A 16,986-nucleotide genomic window follows, 5' to 3' on the forward strand; every position below is an offset into this window, starting at 1 on the left:
TAGCTAGCCAATTGCAGCAGTCTAGGAAATATGGGGCTCAGAATAAAAATAGAGACAACTTTTTTCCAACTTTTTTAACAGTACTGATTTTAAAAATTCTACTTATTTCCTTTTCCTTTTGAGAAGCAGAAACTACGCTTTTTAAAACTACGCACCGTTGGGAATAAGATTGAAACTAATATGCCTTTGAAAACTGGCTTCGAAAACGAGATGTATGAACTTTTTTTTTTTTTTTTTGAAAACTATTTCTTTAAAAAGGTGATTTAGCAGTCTTGTTAAAACGGAATGTTTTTCTATTATTTTCTATAAATGTGACATTTTTTTTTTGTTCGGAATGCGTCTCACAGTATCCAGTTTCAGAAATAACTTGTTCGTTCTTCATATAAATAGCAAAAATTGGTACAGTATTGTATTATAAAGGTAGTATTATAATATGAAATATGCGTTAAAGATCTGAAAAAAAGCATCTAGAAAGAATTTTATGAAAAAATTTTGAGAATCTTTCTTTTTATCACACATGTATAATTTATAACAATTGATTTTTTAATTTTTTTTAAAAAATGTTATTGTTTTGTTAACTAATTTAAAATTACATTGAACGCTAGCGTTATTCACTTTCCCTAGTTATGACTTTAAGCGGATAGATAAAATTAATTATTAGTAACGGGGAAAACATTAAAATCAATGGATCTTCTTTTTGCTAGATCCAACCCAATAGATGAAAAAACGGAAATACTTAACTTTGGAAGAGAGAAGTTAAATTATTCATAACGGCTTCTTCTACTGCCCAAATTATCGACTTCAAGCGATTATTACATTTCCGACCTTGACACCAAATCGCCAAAATAGGGTGCCGCCCACATCAGGTACATATTTGCTCAAGTGATGCGCATCCTCTCGGTACGGAAGGGGAGGCAAAGGTCACTTCCTTTTTTGGGAGGCACGCCCTACCTCCCCCTTTCCACATATCATCTGATTTTTCTTAATTTCGATTTCAGTGCATGCGCCCCGCGTTTTATAGGACGGATGTTACGGATAGCTTAGTTCTTAACTTGCAATACAGGAAATGGTACTGCTTTGTTTAGCTTTACATGCTATGGTTAGCAATTTCGTGGAAATGACTATCGTTAGTCATGTTCAGAGAAACTTTGTCAAAGGGGCCCAACCATTCTAGAGAAATAGATTACTTAGGTAGGTGACAACAAACTACATTCAATTAAACTTTTATGGACTAGTGGATAGTTCTCGAGGTAAGCGAGGTAATTGTGTTATTTAGGGGTGGAAATTATCCTTCTCGGCACCAAACATTTTTTGCCTTTTTTCAACGAAACGTTTTAGATGCGTCTATACTGTACATCTGTCATAGTAACAGCCACGCCAATTTAAATGTTACGCTCCATTTTTAATCAATATTAATTTACAATTCATAACGCTGCTGATTCTTTTTTATTTTTAAATAATCAGAATGCATTTTCACAATTTTATTTTTTAAATATTGTGTATGTGACGAAACCAAATCTGATTTTAATCCCTAATTCCATTTGCTAGCTGTGAAAAAAATTTGATTTATAAAAAACATTTTTGCTTGACTCATATAGAATTGGTTTTATTACAATTAAGAATGTTGAAATTGGCAATGCGAGCATTCCTTTCCCAAACTTGAAGCTCAATCCAAATAATCAAACAATAAGAATCACGAATTTTGAAAACTTTGAAAAATTAACAATAATCACGATAGGAATATTAAATTGTCATGATGTTAGAAGCGCAATGTCAATGCGCATCAATGCTGATCATCAGTAATGACGTAGACTTAAATTATTTTCTAATTATTCAGTGTCAGTATCACTAGAGAAAGACTCCACAGAAAAGAATAAAAAGCTGTCCTTGCAAAACCGTCACAGAAATATAAAAGAATATCTCGTAATGTAAAATTATGGTTATGCTTGATTTTGACCTCAGAAGCAAATATTCTTGAAATGAGATCGTGCAATAGAGAATTCATAGGTGTCTCGCATCCCAATGCTTTAGCAAAAATTAATTTTAAAAAGTGTATAAAAGGTTTAGAATGAGTTGTATACTTTCATTATTTCCAATCTATACATAGGTGGTAAGTTTCTTCTGATTTTTGACAGAAAAGTGACATTTTTTTTTTTCAAATCAAACGTGATGGATGTAATTATTGAATGTATCCTCTTGGAAACACGGGCTCTCATCTTTGAATAGAATTATTGAGAGAAAAACTGCAGATTAAGTGTAATTTGGGGAAAATATCATCGTCCGCAACTCCGCTCACTGAGAATAATTAACTTAATCCGAGCTTGGATTTTCGGCACGCGCAAAGAATGTATTTGAGCATTCTCGCTAACAATTATTTTGGGTGGAAGAACCGAAGATTTTATTTACTAATCTTGCTTTGTAACTCATATTTCCAGTATCTGAGCATGGATTTTGATACTCATCATTCAAGCAGTTTCACACAATCTTCTGTATTAACTTTGCAAGAGATCAAATAAAGAATATAATGATTGAAAAAAAAACTTTGGGTTTCTTTCTCTCTCAGTTGTTTTACTTTACATCCATTACCGCAATACGAAAATATACTGTTATTCTCCAAGTGTAGTTAATTCTAACTCTTCACGAATACCTCAATTATGCAATGCTATCATAGCTCTATAATTAAAAGTGTTTGGATTGTTTTGCCAATGAATATGATCAATTATCTTAATCTTTCTCATGTGCTAAACTGTAAATGCTTGTGCACACTGGCGTTTTCTTTTTTCATTTTTTCACAATTTATTGTTTTTTGAACTGTGAGCAGTAGGATTGTGAGTGCAAATGGCAATCTATGCATGGTTATTTTTGCCCTCAGTAATTTATCAAATGTAAATGGCACCCAAAGCATGGTATTATTATTTCACCCCTCATGATATTTCACTTTGAAAAATCATGCACTTATATTTTATACTCTTGGCACCTGGGATATCTATATCGCACCCCCCCCCCCACACCACCACCACCGATAGCTGCTTCATTGACTCTGAGTGAAATGCCCCATTATATTAAGATGTGAATATTGTTTATATTGATAAACATTACTGATCTCTCTTTCTGTTGAAGATATTTTTATTAGTACAAACTGTAGGTATGTATTTAGATTTCACTTATGTTTTTGTGATTAATCGCTCTTTGTCTGTTGAAGTCTGTATTCTGTAGACCCTTGATAAAGCGGAAATGCGGCAACTTCTTTGGGTCAAAGTAAATTCGGAACTGCTCGATATTCCCTGCTGTAAATTTCAAACTTAGATTAAAAATGTAAGAGTAGGTTATCATCTTGGAAGAATTTGAGGTCAGTTTGTGCTCCGATTCGAGCGGGGAAAAAACTGGAAAATTTCGGCAGCAAGCTCGATCGAACAGTGAAATATCCTTCGGAAAAAGTATACCGGAATCCTACTTTTTTTTTACATATATATATATATATATATATATATATATATATATATATAATACTGATTAAAAACTTCGCCTGATTATAAATCTTGATCTTCTTTCTCTGATTCAAATTTCTCATCCATGCAATGTTTTAATCCGTTGGTGAATTGATTTATTTCATATATAGCAATATTTATTGCCAATACACATTTTCACTTCACTTATATTGTTTCATTTATATTAAAACTATCTTGTATAAACACTAGATACTCATTTATAGATGATAAGTATTTCATGTTAATTCATGAAAATTAAAAGACTGAAAAGCCATGGATGAACAGTGAAAAATTATTCGTTTTAATGAAATTAGGAATATTTTTGAAATGTTTATTTAGTGAATACTTACTTAATGCAATATTGTTAAAGCTTTATTTTAGAAAATGGCTATTCTGAACTCTTTTTAAAACAAGTACCAACAGCTTATAAGTGCAAGTAATTAAAATGTCTTACATAACATTCATTTTATACGTAGATAGGGATGTTAATGTGCCTCGCCTTCCGGTATTGTCTTTTGTTCGACCTTCAGCTTCTGCATTTGTAGGCGGAATGCGCAGTTAAGACCGCTATCATTCCTTCCTTTGTTTCGTCCTTCGCTTTAGGGTGACTTTTGTGATGTTTATCGACAGAAAAGTGAACAGTGATTGAAAAATAGCGATGGGAATCGGCTCGGCTTGCGCAATGGTGTTTCCCGGAGAAAAAATATATTTCTTTCGCATGTTGCAATTCGGCAAGGTATTTTTCTGCAAGAATGTTTCAATGAATGTTTGAAAGTTGTGTGGAAACACTCACTTTGTTAAGCTGTGGAATTTTCTTTTGTTGTCTTGCGGTTGCTGGCTGCTTCGGAGAAAAGCAGAAATAGCAATCGATTGAAAAATAAATATTGCTTCCTATGAATTGATAAGAATATATATCTCGGAAATTATTATTCAATGATAAACACAATTTTTATGGTTTATTATAAAACGAAAATTCATACCTCTGTATATGAATTTTGTTTCATTTTGAAAATATTTAAACTGTATCAAAAATCTGTTATAAAACTAGTAAGCTCTTTTTTTTTTTTTAATCTAAAATTGATCTCTAGTATATTTTTATGGCATACTTTTTTTTATTTAGTTTCTGTTTTTCAGATTTGAATACTCTATGGTATTCAATACATTTTACTTAGTCATAAAAACATTTTACATGGGCCTAAAATAATGATGGTGTGGTTAAAATAAAAATTCGTAGATGCATAAAACTAAAATAAAAGGGCTTTTTCATTGAATTTCCGATCAAGTCATAACAATTTTGCGGACAAAATAATTTTGAAATCTAAAATATTAACATTTGTTCATTTTTTAATGCATTGTATCTAAAAACTATTTATTACTTTAATTTATATTCTTAATAGTAACCAAAATAAAAATAATAAAATTTCATTCTTAATAGTAACCAAATTCCATGGTCTGATTGAAATTTTATAGAAAGATATTTTTAATCCTGAATGAAATATATTATATCAAAACTTCATAGAGGAGTTAAAGATAGATTCAGAAAATTTTAGAAATATCCAATAATCATGTATAATCTATGGTTGAAGTTCGTAGATCAACAATGTAGATATTTTGATACCCAAACATTTTCTATATGCTAAGAAAACTCCTTCACAAGAAACAATTAAAGAATAAAAAATAATAAAATTCTTTGTTTATTTTACTTGCTATAATGGACCATGCTCTACTGGTCATGTTATCAACTATATATCCAAGCATTGCACTTATGAATACAATAAGTCGATTTCGATATACTAAGGAATATCAATGATATAAGGAGTCATAAACTATTTTATGTCTTAGCAGTGATATATAGCGGTTTGTTTTCATTGTTTTTATGTTAAAATTGTTCCGTTGTTTTTATTTTAAAAATAAAAAAAATAATAACTATTACTCAATTTTATTTTCTAAAATATACGACGACTTATAAAAAAACCCTATCAATAACTACTAAGATTTGCTTTAAAACATGCCTTATTTCAAATCCAAACCAAAACCTAAATTAAATCTTGTTTTATCGGTCAGTATATGCGGTATCACTGATTAATAATGATTTTTTTTTCAAATTATTAAATATTACTGAAAAACTTGCAACTTTTATGTGATTCCATACCATTAAGCAATTTATACTTTTTCCCTAGGCGGCCAACGGCACCGGTGGGCAACAGAAAAAGAATCGTCCCTTTTCCAGTCTTCCATTCCACGCCGTTTTCCATCCATCGGGAAAGAAGCAGAGAGCCATAGATGACACCTATATCTCCAAGGTGAGTTCCTCTATTTAGAAAGATCTATTTTTTATTTAAATGTCCACTTTTGACGATAAGCTTGCTCGCATCTTCCCAGGCCAAACTATGCAATTTAATATGGAATGCATTTATTTAAAATATAACCTTGTTATTGGACAAAACTGAAAAATGTGAATTTAACGCGATTACTGCGCATGCAAATTAAAAAGAATATATATTACGTGATAGAAGTGGAAATGAAAATCCTATTTGGGGTTTAATATTCGAAGAAAGCAATTCTTTTTGATTTTAATAATGGCAAAAACAGACGATTGAAAATGGTTTGATGGAACAATGAAGTTAGCTTAAATTTTGTAACTACAATGAAAGACATTTTTATATGTTATATATCGAAAAAATTTAGAGATATTTAAAGAAGAAACTTTATGAAATGATGAAAATGGAACTGGCGTCATTAAAAAGATGGGTTTTTTTTTTAAATTTTTAGATAGTGAAGAAATATTTTCAAATAAAATAGCTGAAAACACCAAAAATTTGACTAATTTTTGAATTTTGAGTAATTGAAAGTGGCCTTCCATTTATTTTGAAGAGCTATCGTGCCAAATTTTCTTGAGACAATATATTTTTATAAAAATATAAACATTCATCTTTATATATATATATATATATATATATATATATATATATATATATATATATATATATATATACAGGGATTTACGTAAGCAATGCTGTTGAAATGGCAAAATAAACATTAAAAAGAACTTCTAGAATGCGTATCTTAGAATATATATCCAATTATATTACTAGATAGAGAGTTATTTTTGTGATTTACTTGTTCCTTTAATTATAAAGGAGAAAAAGGGGGCTATCGTATTATATAATTCAAAATGTCGACTCTGTCCTAAAGTAGATATTGTATAGTTTCTAAAAGTACCATCTCAGAAATTGTTTTTCCTTAAGTAGATTCTGAGCCATAACACAGTCCGCTGTCATGACGATTAGAGTAATTTAACATTGTAGAGAAAATAAGCGAGTTGGATGCGAATGTGAAAGAAAAGAAACGTGTCGTCCCAAAACAATGAAACAGTGATAAAGACTGAGGAATGTGGGCATTCCTTATCAGCTTTTCAAGAGAGTCAACAAAAAAAACCAAAAACAGCTGAAGCTTTCGAACAGACATAAAGCCAAAATGCTCTTATCATTTTAGATAATATTTTTAAACGATTTTCCCCTCCCCTACCTAAGCTTGAAGATAACAAAAGAATGTTTGCTTTAAACTTAGCCTTAGATTCTATCAGTGGTCCGATTCTCTGAAATTTTTCTGAGTAATAAAACAAATGGAATCAGATAAAATTACGAACTTGGATGGATACAGTTTATGAAATTAGAAGGAAAGTTTTTTTGGAATGTGATTTTATTTTATTTTTATTTGCTGTGTGGCAGTTTGTGGATTTTAGCGAAAAAAAGTGTCAATTAATAAATTTTAAAATCAAAATTTTCATCAAGAATTTACATTCTGTTTTATGAAATGCAAGAAAGGAATAAATTCTATAAAAACTAAGTTTAATTTGCTTTTTTATTATAACAAAAATTAGATATTTTTGTATTAATTTTTCTTTAATTTTTAATCTTAAATTTATAATTCATTATAAATATTATAGAAACATGAAATCATTTTTTTATTTATGAAATTCACTATTATATATCCCCTTTCGCTCGGAATCAAAATTTAATTCATTAACTGATAATTTTGAAAATATTAAAATTCTATACAGAGAATATACAATTACAATTATGCAGTTGCATATATTTGAGAATACACGTTCGTAATTTATGTGCATATATACAGAAATAATTTGAAAAAAAAATCTTCAATTCTAATGATAAAACGATTTGCCAAATTTCAAGTTGCGTCTTGGATTATCGTGTTCATATATTCGTGAACGAAGAAACAAACAGCCTTCTGGCAGATGAATTTCATCCTAATTTTGCTGCTGATTTACAATTTTGTTGTAAATCATTATGCCAATCATTATTTTATACAATAATATTAATTTTACATATTTTGGTGTACATTATTTTTTAATTTTTAAAATTTTTCATATTTTTTTAGTATTAATTTATTTTTGATATTTTTCAAATTTTATAATTTTTTGCATAAAATATTTTTTGAAATAATAATAATTTTTTGAAATTTTACTATTTGGTGACTCTTCGAATTTCATTCTTTTGTCTTACTGCTCTCTTTTGAATTACCTTGCTTACAGATTGACATAATTTAAAAATGTTTTTTCTGACATAGAAAAGTTTAAAAAAATGAAGATTTTTATCGAAATTTTTTATAGAAGAAAAAGATCAAACTTTTATAGATACTTTCATTTATTATACTTTCATTATATGCTTTCATTTACTTTTCGTATACCCGAAAGTATGAATGGAACCATTTTAGGAACATATTCGAAATTGGGACGATTTCTGTATTTTCATAAATCCGTGGCAACGTACAAAATAAACAGATATAGAATTTTTGAGCAAACGAACGAATTTCTAAAGAATTTATGAGCAAAAATCCTTTTGAGGTGGTACTTATCCTCAAAATAAATTATAATCAACATTTAAATTAATTTTTGCTTATATTGAAAAGTTTGGTCTACTTTTCAGCACCATGAGCGCATAACAGTTCCGCTCCGAGGACACGACTTCACGGGTCTCGGGTTCAACATCTGCGGCAATATGAGGGATGGGATCTTTGTTAAGGATGTCCTGCACAGAGGGCCCGCTTCAGAATCCGGAAAGATAAAAGCAGGTTTGTATATCCTTGCTGAATTTATTGTTCACACATAAGATTCATAAAGCTGGAAAACTCGACTGGATTCTCTTTAAAATTCATAAAATTAAAAAAAAAAAAAAAAAAAAAAACTCGATTGGATTCTGCTTAAGATTCATAAAATTCGAATACATTTTTCCCGTACGATTCATAAAAATAGAAATTTATAAAATTGAAACTTTTGCTTCCTAGGTGATCGCATCGTCAGTGTGACTGTATCTTTCGGTGCCATGGTATATGAGGATGCCCTGACTATCCTGTCTTATGCTTCACCCTACGATGTTAAGCTGGAGATTGAAAAGAGTCCCTCGCAACCCCTACCTCCCTCTCCGAAAAAAGTGGGTACATCCACGAGCTTCAGAAACAGTGGACAGGGCAGACTGTTCCATCCTTTGTATAGGAGCCAATCTATCATGGACCTTTCACAAATCGGTAAAGATAAAACCCTGAGTGAACATTCACCAGGTATGAATGTTTAATCAATATTTTGGTATAATTTATGAAACCGTCTAGATCTTCTGAAATTATCTTATTTCGACGGATTCATTTCATTCTTTAAAAAATTTTACTGAATTTATTAAGTACTAATTTAATATTAATATTGCATCAGAAATTAAATTTATAGTTTAGTAGAATTGATGTAGTGAAAATTTCATCTGTTTAGTGAAAGTATTTCTACTGGAGCCACAAAAATTATTAAGTTAATTATATACATATGAATGACTTTAAATTTGGATTCATGAAATGACTGCTACTTGAATTTAAAGAACTTCAAATATGGTTTTATCTTGATATATCCAGTATAAACTTATTTCCTTAAAAATACTTCTTTGTATGTATAAGATTTATATTTTCTGCAAAAGTTCTTATTTCTTTTCCAGAAGTAATCGTGTAATCTGTTTTATAATCCACAGAAAAAAGAATTTTAAAGATTTATTTTTATTGTATCGAATTAAAATTCAGAAATATATACACATTCATGTGAAATAAAGCATTAATATTATAGCAGATTCCGCCTTTTTGATGCAGTATACATTTTAGATTATAAATTATTCCTCAGATTAAAATTAATCATAAATAATACAGATTTACAAAAACACTTACTAAATTTTATGTAACAATTCAAAAAATTATATATTAATACATATTATTATGAACAGCATTAGTTGCTCAGAGAATATTAGGTTTCTTCTCGATTTTCCTCTAGATGTTATTAAGTAATTTAAGAGTTAAAATAACTATTTCTGTATAGATTCGATTTCTTAAGTCTTCTACGATTCTAACCTCTACAATTTAAAGTCGATTCCTTAGGGATCCCATCACCAGAAAAATAAGTCCAATAGTTTGGTATCGGAAGAATGTGGACATATCACCTTACTAAACATACAGCTTACACTAGCCTGTGACGAGACTTGTTTTCAACAGATTTAAGCACTTGTCTTCTATTTTTTTACTTCATTTTAAATCTTAAAATAATGAAACCAATTCATGCTTATTCATACCAAATGCGATATTCCATTTTAGTTTCAAACCATTTTAGTTCATACCAAATGTGATATTCCATTTTTGATTGTAAACCTCGAAAGAAGAAAAAGGTGTTAGAAGTCGCAGTGCAGCATTCTCACACAAATGTATAACAACATTTTTCATTTGACGGGACGTTAGATGAATTGTCACCATAAAACATTCAGAGATACGAAAATAACAAAGTTGACAAGCAGTGGATACTTTTATGTTCGACTGTTTGCATGATCACCTAGAAAGATTATAAAAAAATGAAATGGATGATAACTACGTAACTCTATAAACAATGCATAAAGATAAGTAGATTGAAAATGGTACTTTTTATTTCTTGCAGCTAACAACGTCAAGCAACAGAAAGAGGCCACCCCGAAGAGGTCCCAAAGCGTTGAGGCCAGCAATGGAGGTCCCAAATCCCGATCCCTTTACACGCTTAAACCCAACGAAGATTCTAAATCTCAGTCCAGCAGCAACAAGGGTAGTCGCAAATCCAGCACTTCCAGCTGCGATTCCAACGGAAAAGTCACTACCACAACAGCTCCCGTGCCCGATAAGGTTCAACAAGGTGAGGAAATGAAAAGTCTGTAAAATCGAGTACATCTCGCGCAAGGTGCCACTTTCTTCGTCAGCCCTTAAACTGATTTCAGTAATATAAATTTATAAAACTTGTAACAAATGAAAGGATAGCCCTCTAGCAACTATAGAGAGAAAACAGGTAGTCAATCTTTATGCGTCGAAAATGTATCGTTGTTAGGATTTGTCTAAATTATTTTATACGTTAATTGTGTTGTATCTAATTGTTTGTAACTCTTTAGATCTTACATATAATTTTATTTAAGTTAGCCGGCATCTGTCATTCTTAAATCACTCAGTCACAAACTTTAACATAATATCACTTTAAAATGAGTCATTAAATAAATAGTTATATTTGATGAAGATAGACATGAGGTTCATAGATACGACGCTTGGCGATAGATATTTGAGGTTCCAGATATCAGATTTTTTGATATCAAATCAGTGACTTTTAACCTATGTTAAAAGCTCCATTAAAAGGAAAATATTTCAAAAAAGACAAAGAAAAATAAACAATTAATCTATACTTATAATAAAGCTCAATGTGTGTGTGTGTGTTGGCGCTCTACAGGCCAGGTCATTTGACATCAACTATCAAATTTGGTACATGTATACCTTAGAGGTCGGGAATGTGCACCTGGGGTCCCTTTTTTTGAAATTTTAATTAGAATTTTAATTATTAATTAAAAGCTAACTTTCCCGCCGAAAAAATCTTTCATTTCCCCCACCGCCAACTTTTCCGCCAAAAAAAAATTTTCCATTTTCCCCACCGCCAAATGAGCAAGGCTTCAGTATTTTTTTCTCCCAACAGTAATGAGGCTAGGGTTAATATTTTTCGGCGGATTATTTCAAACGATTCTGTTTATTTTCTTAATGTTTTATGCATTTAAAATTAAACATTGTTAATTAATCCATATTTCAGATTCATTCTGAAGTACTTTTGAATTAAAATAACACAGAATAAAGGAAATTAAAAATGTCTAATCTGCATAGCGTTACCCCAACTGGCGTAGAAAAATTCATTCCGTAATTCGCGAAGAAAATTCACGCATGCGCATTGTTGCCATGACAACCATTATCAACGGACGATTTAAATTATTTTTAGGTTCGTTGCATGGTTTTGTAAGTAAATTATATTTATGTTAGTTATACATTTTTTGTATATGCTTATAGTTTTAAGTACATCGTTTTTTAAGTAGTTTTTTTTAACCTGTTTTCAATGATTTAAATTATTTTTAGGTTAGTTGCATGCTTTTGTAATTAAATTGTATTTATGTTAGTTATATATTTATTTGTATATGCTTATAGTTTTAAGTACATTGTTTTTTAAGTAGTTTTTTTAAACCTGTTTTCGACCGATTATTTTAAACAATTCATTTTATTTTCTTAGTGTTTGATGCATTTAAAATGAAACACTGTTAATTAATCGATCTGTTCATGATGAATCTGAGAAAATTTTGTTGACAAATTCTTGAGATATTACAGAAATTAAAAAGATATTCTTTAGTGCCCATAAAGTTTAAACGCTCAGTGACTCTATTATCAGTAATCATATTATTAAAAAAATGCTTTGTTTCAGTAAAAAATATTATCATATTAATGTCAGATTAATCATTTACACTTTAATTTAAAGTATAAATTCTACGATGGGTAACAGAAAATTAGAGAGATACATATCACGTTATGACTGAAGGCCTTTATAATATTATGAGTGAATTATATGACTATCAAAATTTGAAGTTTTAAAATATTTTGCTGAAGAATCTATTAAAGTTGGAATTGCGTAAAATATTTAATGGTACGACCAGAGTTTAACCCCCTGCTTGGCGCAATTTTTAAAAATAGCCAACAACGGCCTAGCGAAATGTTCAAAAGCAAAGGAGCAGATGTTCAATTATAGAGCATAATAAAGATTGCCAGCTTTGGCGCGTTATCGCAACTTGGCGAAGAAGGGGGTTAAACTCCGGTTCAACCTATTTAATTATTAAAATTTAAACGAACATTAAGATTGGCGAACCGGCTGGTCGCCAAAGGCGGCTAGTAACAAATAAATAAAGATATTTTCAGCTAGTGACATTTTTTCGGAAATAAACTTCTCTTTTAAAGCATTTAACACGTAACTGGAGACGAGAGTCAAAATGATTTCGCGTTGTTCATTAGTTCTGATTATCACGTAGTATTTTGTCCTCTGAATGCAATCATCCCCTCAGCACCTTCAAATTGTTCTGTCAGTAGTAGGTTAGAAAAAGTCTAAGTATGAACACGTGCGTATAACCGAGTTATTCTTTTTCAAAGTTTTTGTCATCATTTATGGAGTCTGACTCCATGTCTCTGAAACTTCTTTTAATTTGAATAATGCAAAAAAGAATAAAGAAATATTCTTAAAATAATACTTTAAAATATTGTATCTTCATTTTTGTTTGTTAAATTCTAACAAATATCAACATTAGTGTAATTCTGTAATATCTAAACGAAGTAAATTCTGATTAAAAGATTGCTTAAGTTTTTCTTATAACATCTTTCCAACATTTAATATTATAACATTCAATATTTTTAATACTTTTGGTAACTACATGATTTCCAGAATGTATTGTGTTCCCAAAATAAATCCCAATGCAATTTACAAAAGACAAAAATGAAAAATTACAATGAATTCTTTTTGACTCCATGTCTCTGACCGCGTGAGGAAATTCATATCTCCAGTTACGGGTTAACCTGTTAAAAACATATTGATATTAGCTATCACCCACCGCGTATTATAAATGCAAAATCCGAAAAGCTTCGAAATAATTAAGATTTCATTTCTCATTCCAGTGAAAGAAGAGCCTCCTTGCACCAAAAAAGAGGTGAAAAGTTCTCGCTTCCGCGTGGAGCAGATCGGCGTGAAAGCAGAGGCTCCCTCCAAGCAAATACCTCCTGTGAAACCGGCCAGAGAAACCGCGGAAACTAAACAGATCGGAGAAAATCAGGATTCGGGTAAGGAAACGTTTCTCTCGTACATCATCTTCTAAATATGGAATTTAAAATTATGCAATTTTCCAGTATATACATTCGGATGATGTATATTTATAAGAATATAAGCAACCAAATGTCTAAAGTAATTCTGGGTTTTGACTCTTTGTCCCGTTTTTTTATTAATTTTAAAATTAATAATTTATTTTTATAATTTTGTTTATGATAAATGAATTCATTTTTTTAATTAAGCTTTTGAATTACTATTTTTCTAAATTTTAGTGTCCATATAATGTGCGCATATTTCCGTTAACAATGTATCTTCTTTTTTTCATTTTTTTGTATATATATATATAAGGATTTTTTTTCTTCTTACTTGGAACTAATGCACTTGCCGGAATAGTATTTTCTCCAGTAAATTATTTAGCTAGATACGGCACCATTGAGAGTACTAACAGTTCCAAAAATAAATTATGGGCAATGTTGTATTAAATTTAAAAGATCACATGAGACTTACAAATATTAAAACGAACTGAAATGATTGAATCCATCTAAAGCAAAAATTATTGCAAAATATATTCATCATTTTCTATTATCTATGCCAAAATTTATAGCATTTAATTTATAGATATTTTTGAGTTTAAAATAAGCGAGGAAAATGAACGATAGATCTAAATCTAAAAGTTTTTTTAACTTCTTATCATCTCTCTTACAATAAACAGCTTGAAGTTAACACTTTCATGTCAAAATTTTAATCAGACAGTTTTTACTTTCTCATATGCGAAGAAAAAGTATTATAATTGTATAGTTGTCAAAATGTTCGACATCGAAAGTTGTGTGAAAATATCCATGTTCAAGACCCCCCCCCCTCTAAGTCCACAGAATGCCCGTTAAAATTATGCCTATTTGTAAACATAATAACTCAAAAAAAAAAATATTGAGACACAATAATGAAATTTGATTTCATCTTAATACTAAACTTTTAGACTTTTTTTTTAAAATTTGGATGAAATATTTAGTAAGGAAGTCTTTCTGTTAGTATGTGTGTCAACGTACTTATTTAAAAAAACTAAAGTGCCATATGTTTGAATTTTGGCAAATAGATTTATCTTCAGAAGTGTAGATTCGTGTTAAAATTTGGACCAAATTTTTCTAAAATCGCGTTACTGAGATATTGCATATGTAACAACTTGGTTAAATGAAATCTGGTATACGGTCATGTAGCCAAAATTGTATATATGTATTAAATTTTGCATCTAGTCTGTGAGATGTCCAGTATGCATATTCAGTTTTCTTCAATACATTGCGAAGTATGCAAACTGCAACGCCCTTCGAGGTTTTGCTGTCTCCTTCCTTTGTTATATATTCCGGAAACACGGAAAAGGATAAAAGGCAACCATAAAAGTTGCTAGATTATTTAAGTGACGAGAAGGTTGAAGGCACAATGCTTCCGCTCATTTCTGTTAGCACCATTACCAGTTCTTCTTGAGGCTCATTTCTTTGATAGCAAGTTCTTCAATAAAAAAATATAAATAACATTCGAAATATCTTTTCATTATTCAGTTTACGATTTCACAGTGGTCTAATGACTGAATAGCAGATTCTAGGTTGATGGATGGTTCAAGACAGATTATGACAAAAATCTGCAGCTTGGTGCCTCTGGATATGCCATGAATCAGCTATCCTCACATTTGTGTGACTTAGAAACTTTGAGAGTGGAATGCCACTTCTGCCAATAGCTCACAATTAAGAATCTACAACTACAATAATCTATTTTATTCCATTCCACAATTAAATTGAGCGATGAAATTAACAAATTTGTGAAATTGAAACTCCATCAGGTTATGAAATCGGAAACGAAAGAATCAGTGGCTGAGCAGATTAGAAGCATATTGATTAAAAGAATGTTATTAGCCTGTTGCCAAATAAATGAATTTGTAAAAAATAAAAATTCTGTGAATTAGAAAATATTAGGATAAAATTAACATGTTATTGGCAATAATTGATTAGATTCCTATCTTTTTCCTACGTTCGTTTTGCTATTACAATACTTCTGCTTATAAATAATTGTATACAAATGTAGATTCCTCGCTATCACGAGTGAAAATAAATGAATGAAAAAAATAATACAAGCATTTTCTCTTAGTAAAATAAAAAATTAATCTAAAATAAATCATATAGATTACTATATAAGTGTGTTGAAATGCTGAAGTAAAATGGCATTTATCAAAAGAGGTGCCCCCTAATGTCCAGTGCCTAGGACCGTAAAATGCCAAAATTCGTCAATGGAAGGAAAAGAAAAAAAAATCCTTTGAAATCATCAATACCCAGATTAACTCAGCCCAATTCTCAAAATAAAAAAAAATAATAAAAAAGAGAGAGAGACAACAGTACGCTTTATTTTAAGATAAGCGATCATTAATTTCTCTTAAAATCAATTTTAGAAAAAAATTTTTTTTCATCGCAAGATAAAGAACTAAAGAAAAATAAAAACTGAAATCGTTCTTATGATAAATAAAATTTGAAAGAACGAAATGCAATGAAATACGTAACTTAAGAGTAAGTAATGATGATGTAATAACACTCGAAAATGGAGCATCAAAAACGAAAAGAAAAGAAAAAAAAATCCAATTTATCATAGTAAAAAAACCCTGCATTGCGTCTGGTTTATGGTTTACAGGTAAATCATTACTGATATGTAAGAAAAATATGTAATTTTTGCATATAAATAACAAGTAACCTTAGCTGACTAGTGAACCTTGTACTTAGTGATAGTGATTTAATATTTATGCGAAAAAGGAAAGCATAAATTTAGTGTGCAGTTCTTTTTTTAATAGGATATTCATGTTACATCTCTGCTTAGTTTCAAAACGTTATTCAATAGGAGAAACGATGATTAAATTTAAAATAAATTATCCTTCACTACAAGTCAAAGGAATTATGATGCCATTAATCAGAGTTATTATTTTAAGAATTCGTCTGAAACCTGGATAGATATTCTGATTCATTTTGAAATATGTGCTTGATTGATATACTTGATATAGTTATTACACACAGAAATTGTTGTAATGTAAGTTATAGAGATTATTATTTCTCTTTTCACTTAGATTCGGAAAAGAAAGAAAAGTAATGCCGATTACTCCAAAGTTTATCTTTCTGTTAAAAAAAATAAACGGAGATAATTTGATAAATTGTGTTTTTTAATCAATTTTATTCTTAGATTATATTATAAATCAGTAAATCTCATCAAATATAGTGCAATAACTAAGATTTATGCTTTTGAACGCATAAATTTATGACATAATAAAGTTACGAAATATTCCGAATTAACCAGAAT

At 29.9% G+C, this 16,986-nt stretch overlaps 1 protein-coding gene across 1 annotated transcript in view; it reads left to right on the plus strand.

Moving 5' to 3' along the window:
* The window catches only part of LOC129988134 (muscle M-line assembly protein unc-89-like), a 130,653-nt gene that overhangs the window by 104,202 nt on the left and 9,465 nt on the right, over nt 1–16,986 (plus strand). Inside the window, exons 4-8 of the mRNA XM_056096278.1 lie at nt 5,669–5,791; nt 8,438–8,582; nt 8,796–9,068; nt 10,462–10,689; nt 13,512–13,673. Of these exons, the coding sequence (XP_055952253.1) occupies nt 5,669–5,791; nt 8,438–8,582; nt 8,796–9,068; nt 10,462–10,689; nt 13,512–13,673 (931 nt within the window). The remainder of the gene's footprint in view (nt 1–5,668; nt 5,792–8,437; nt 8,583–8,795; nt 9,069–10,461; nt 10,690–13,511; nt 13,674–16,986) is intronic.

The sequence above is a fragment of the Argiope bruennichi genome, chromosome 10, assembly GCF_947563725.1.
Source record: "Argiope bruennichi chromosome 10, qqArgBrue1.1, whole genome shotgun sequence".
NCBI lineage: Eukaryota > Metazoa > Arthropoda > Arachnida > Araneae > Araneidae > Argiope > Argiope bruennichi.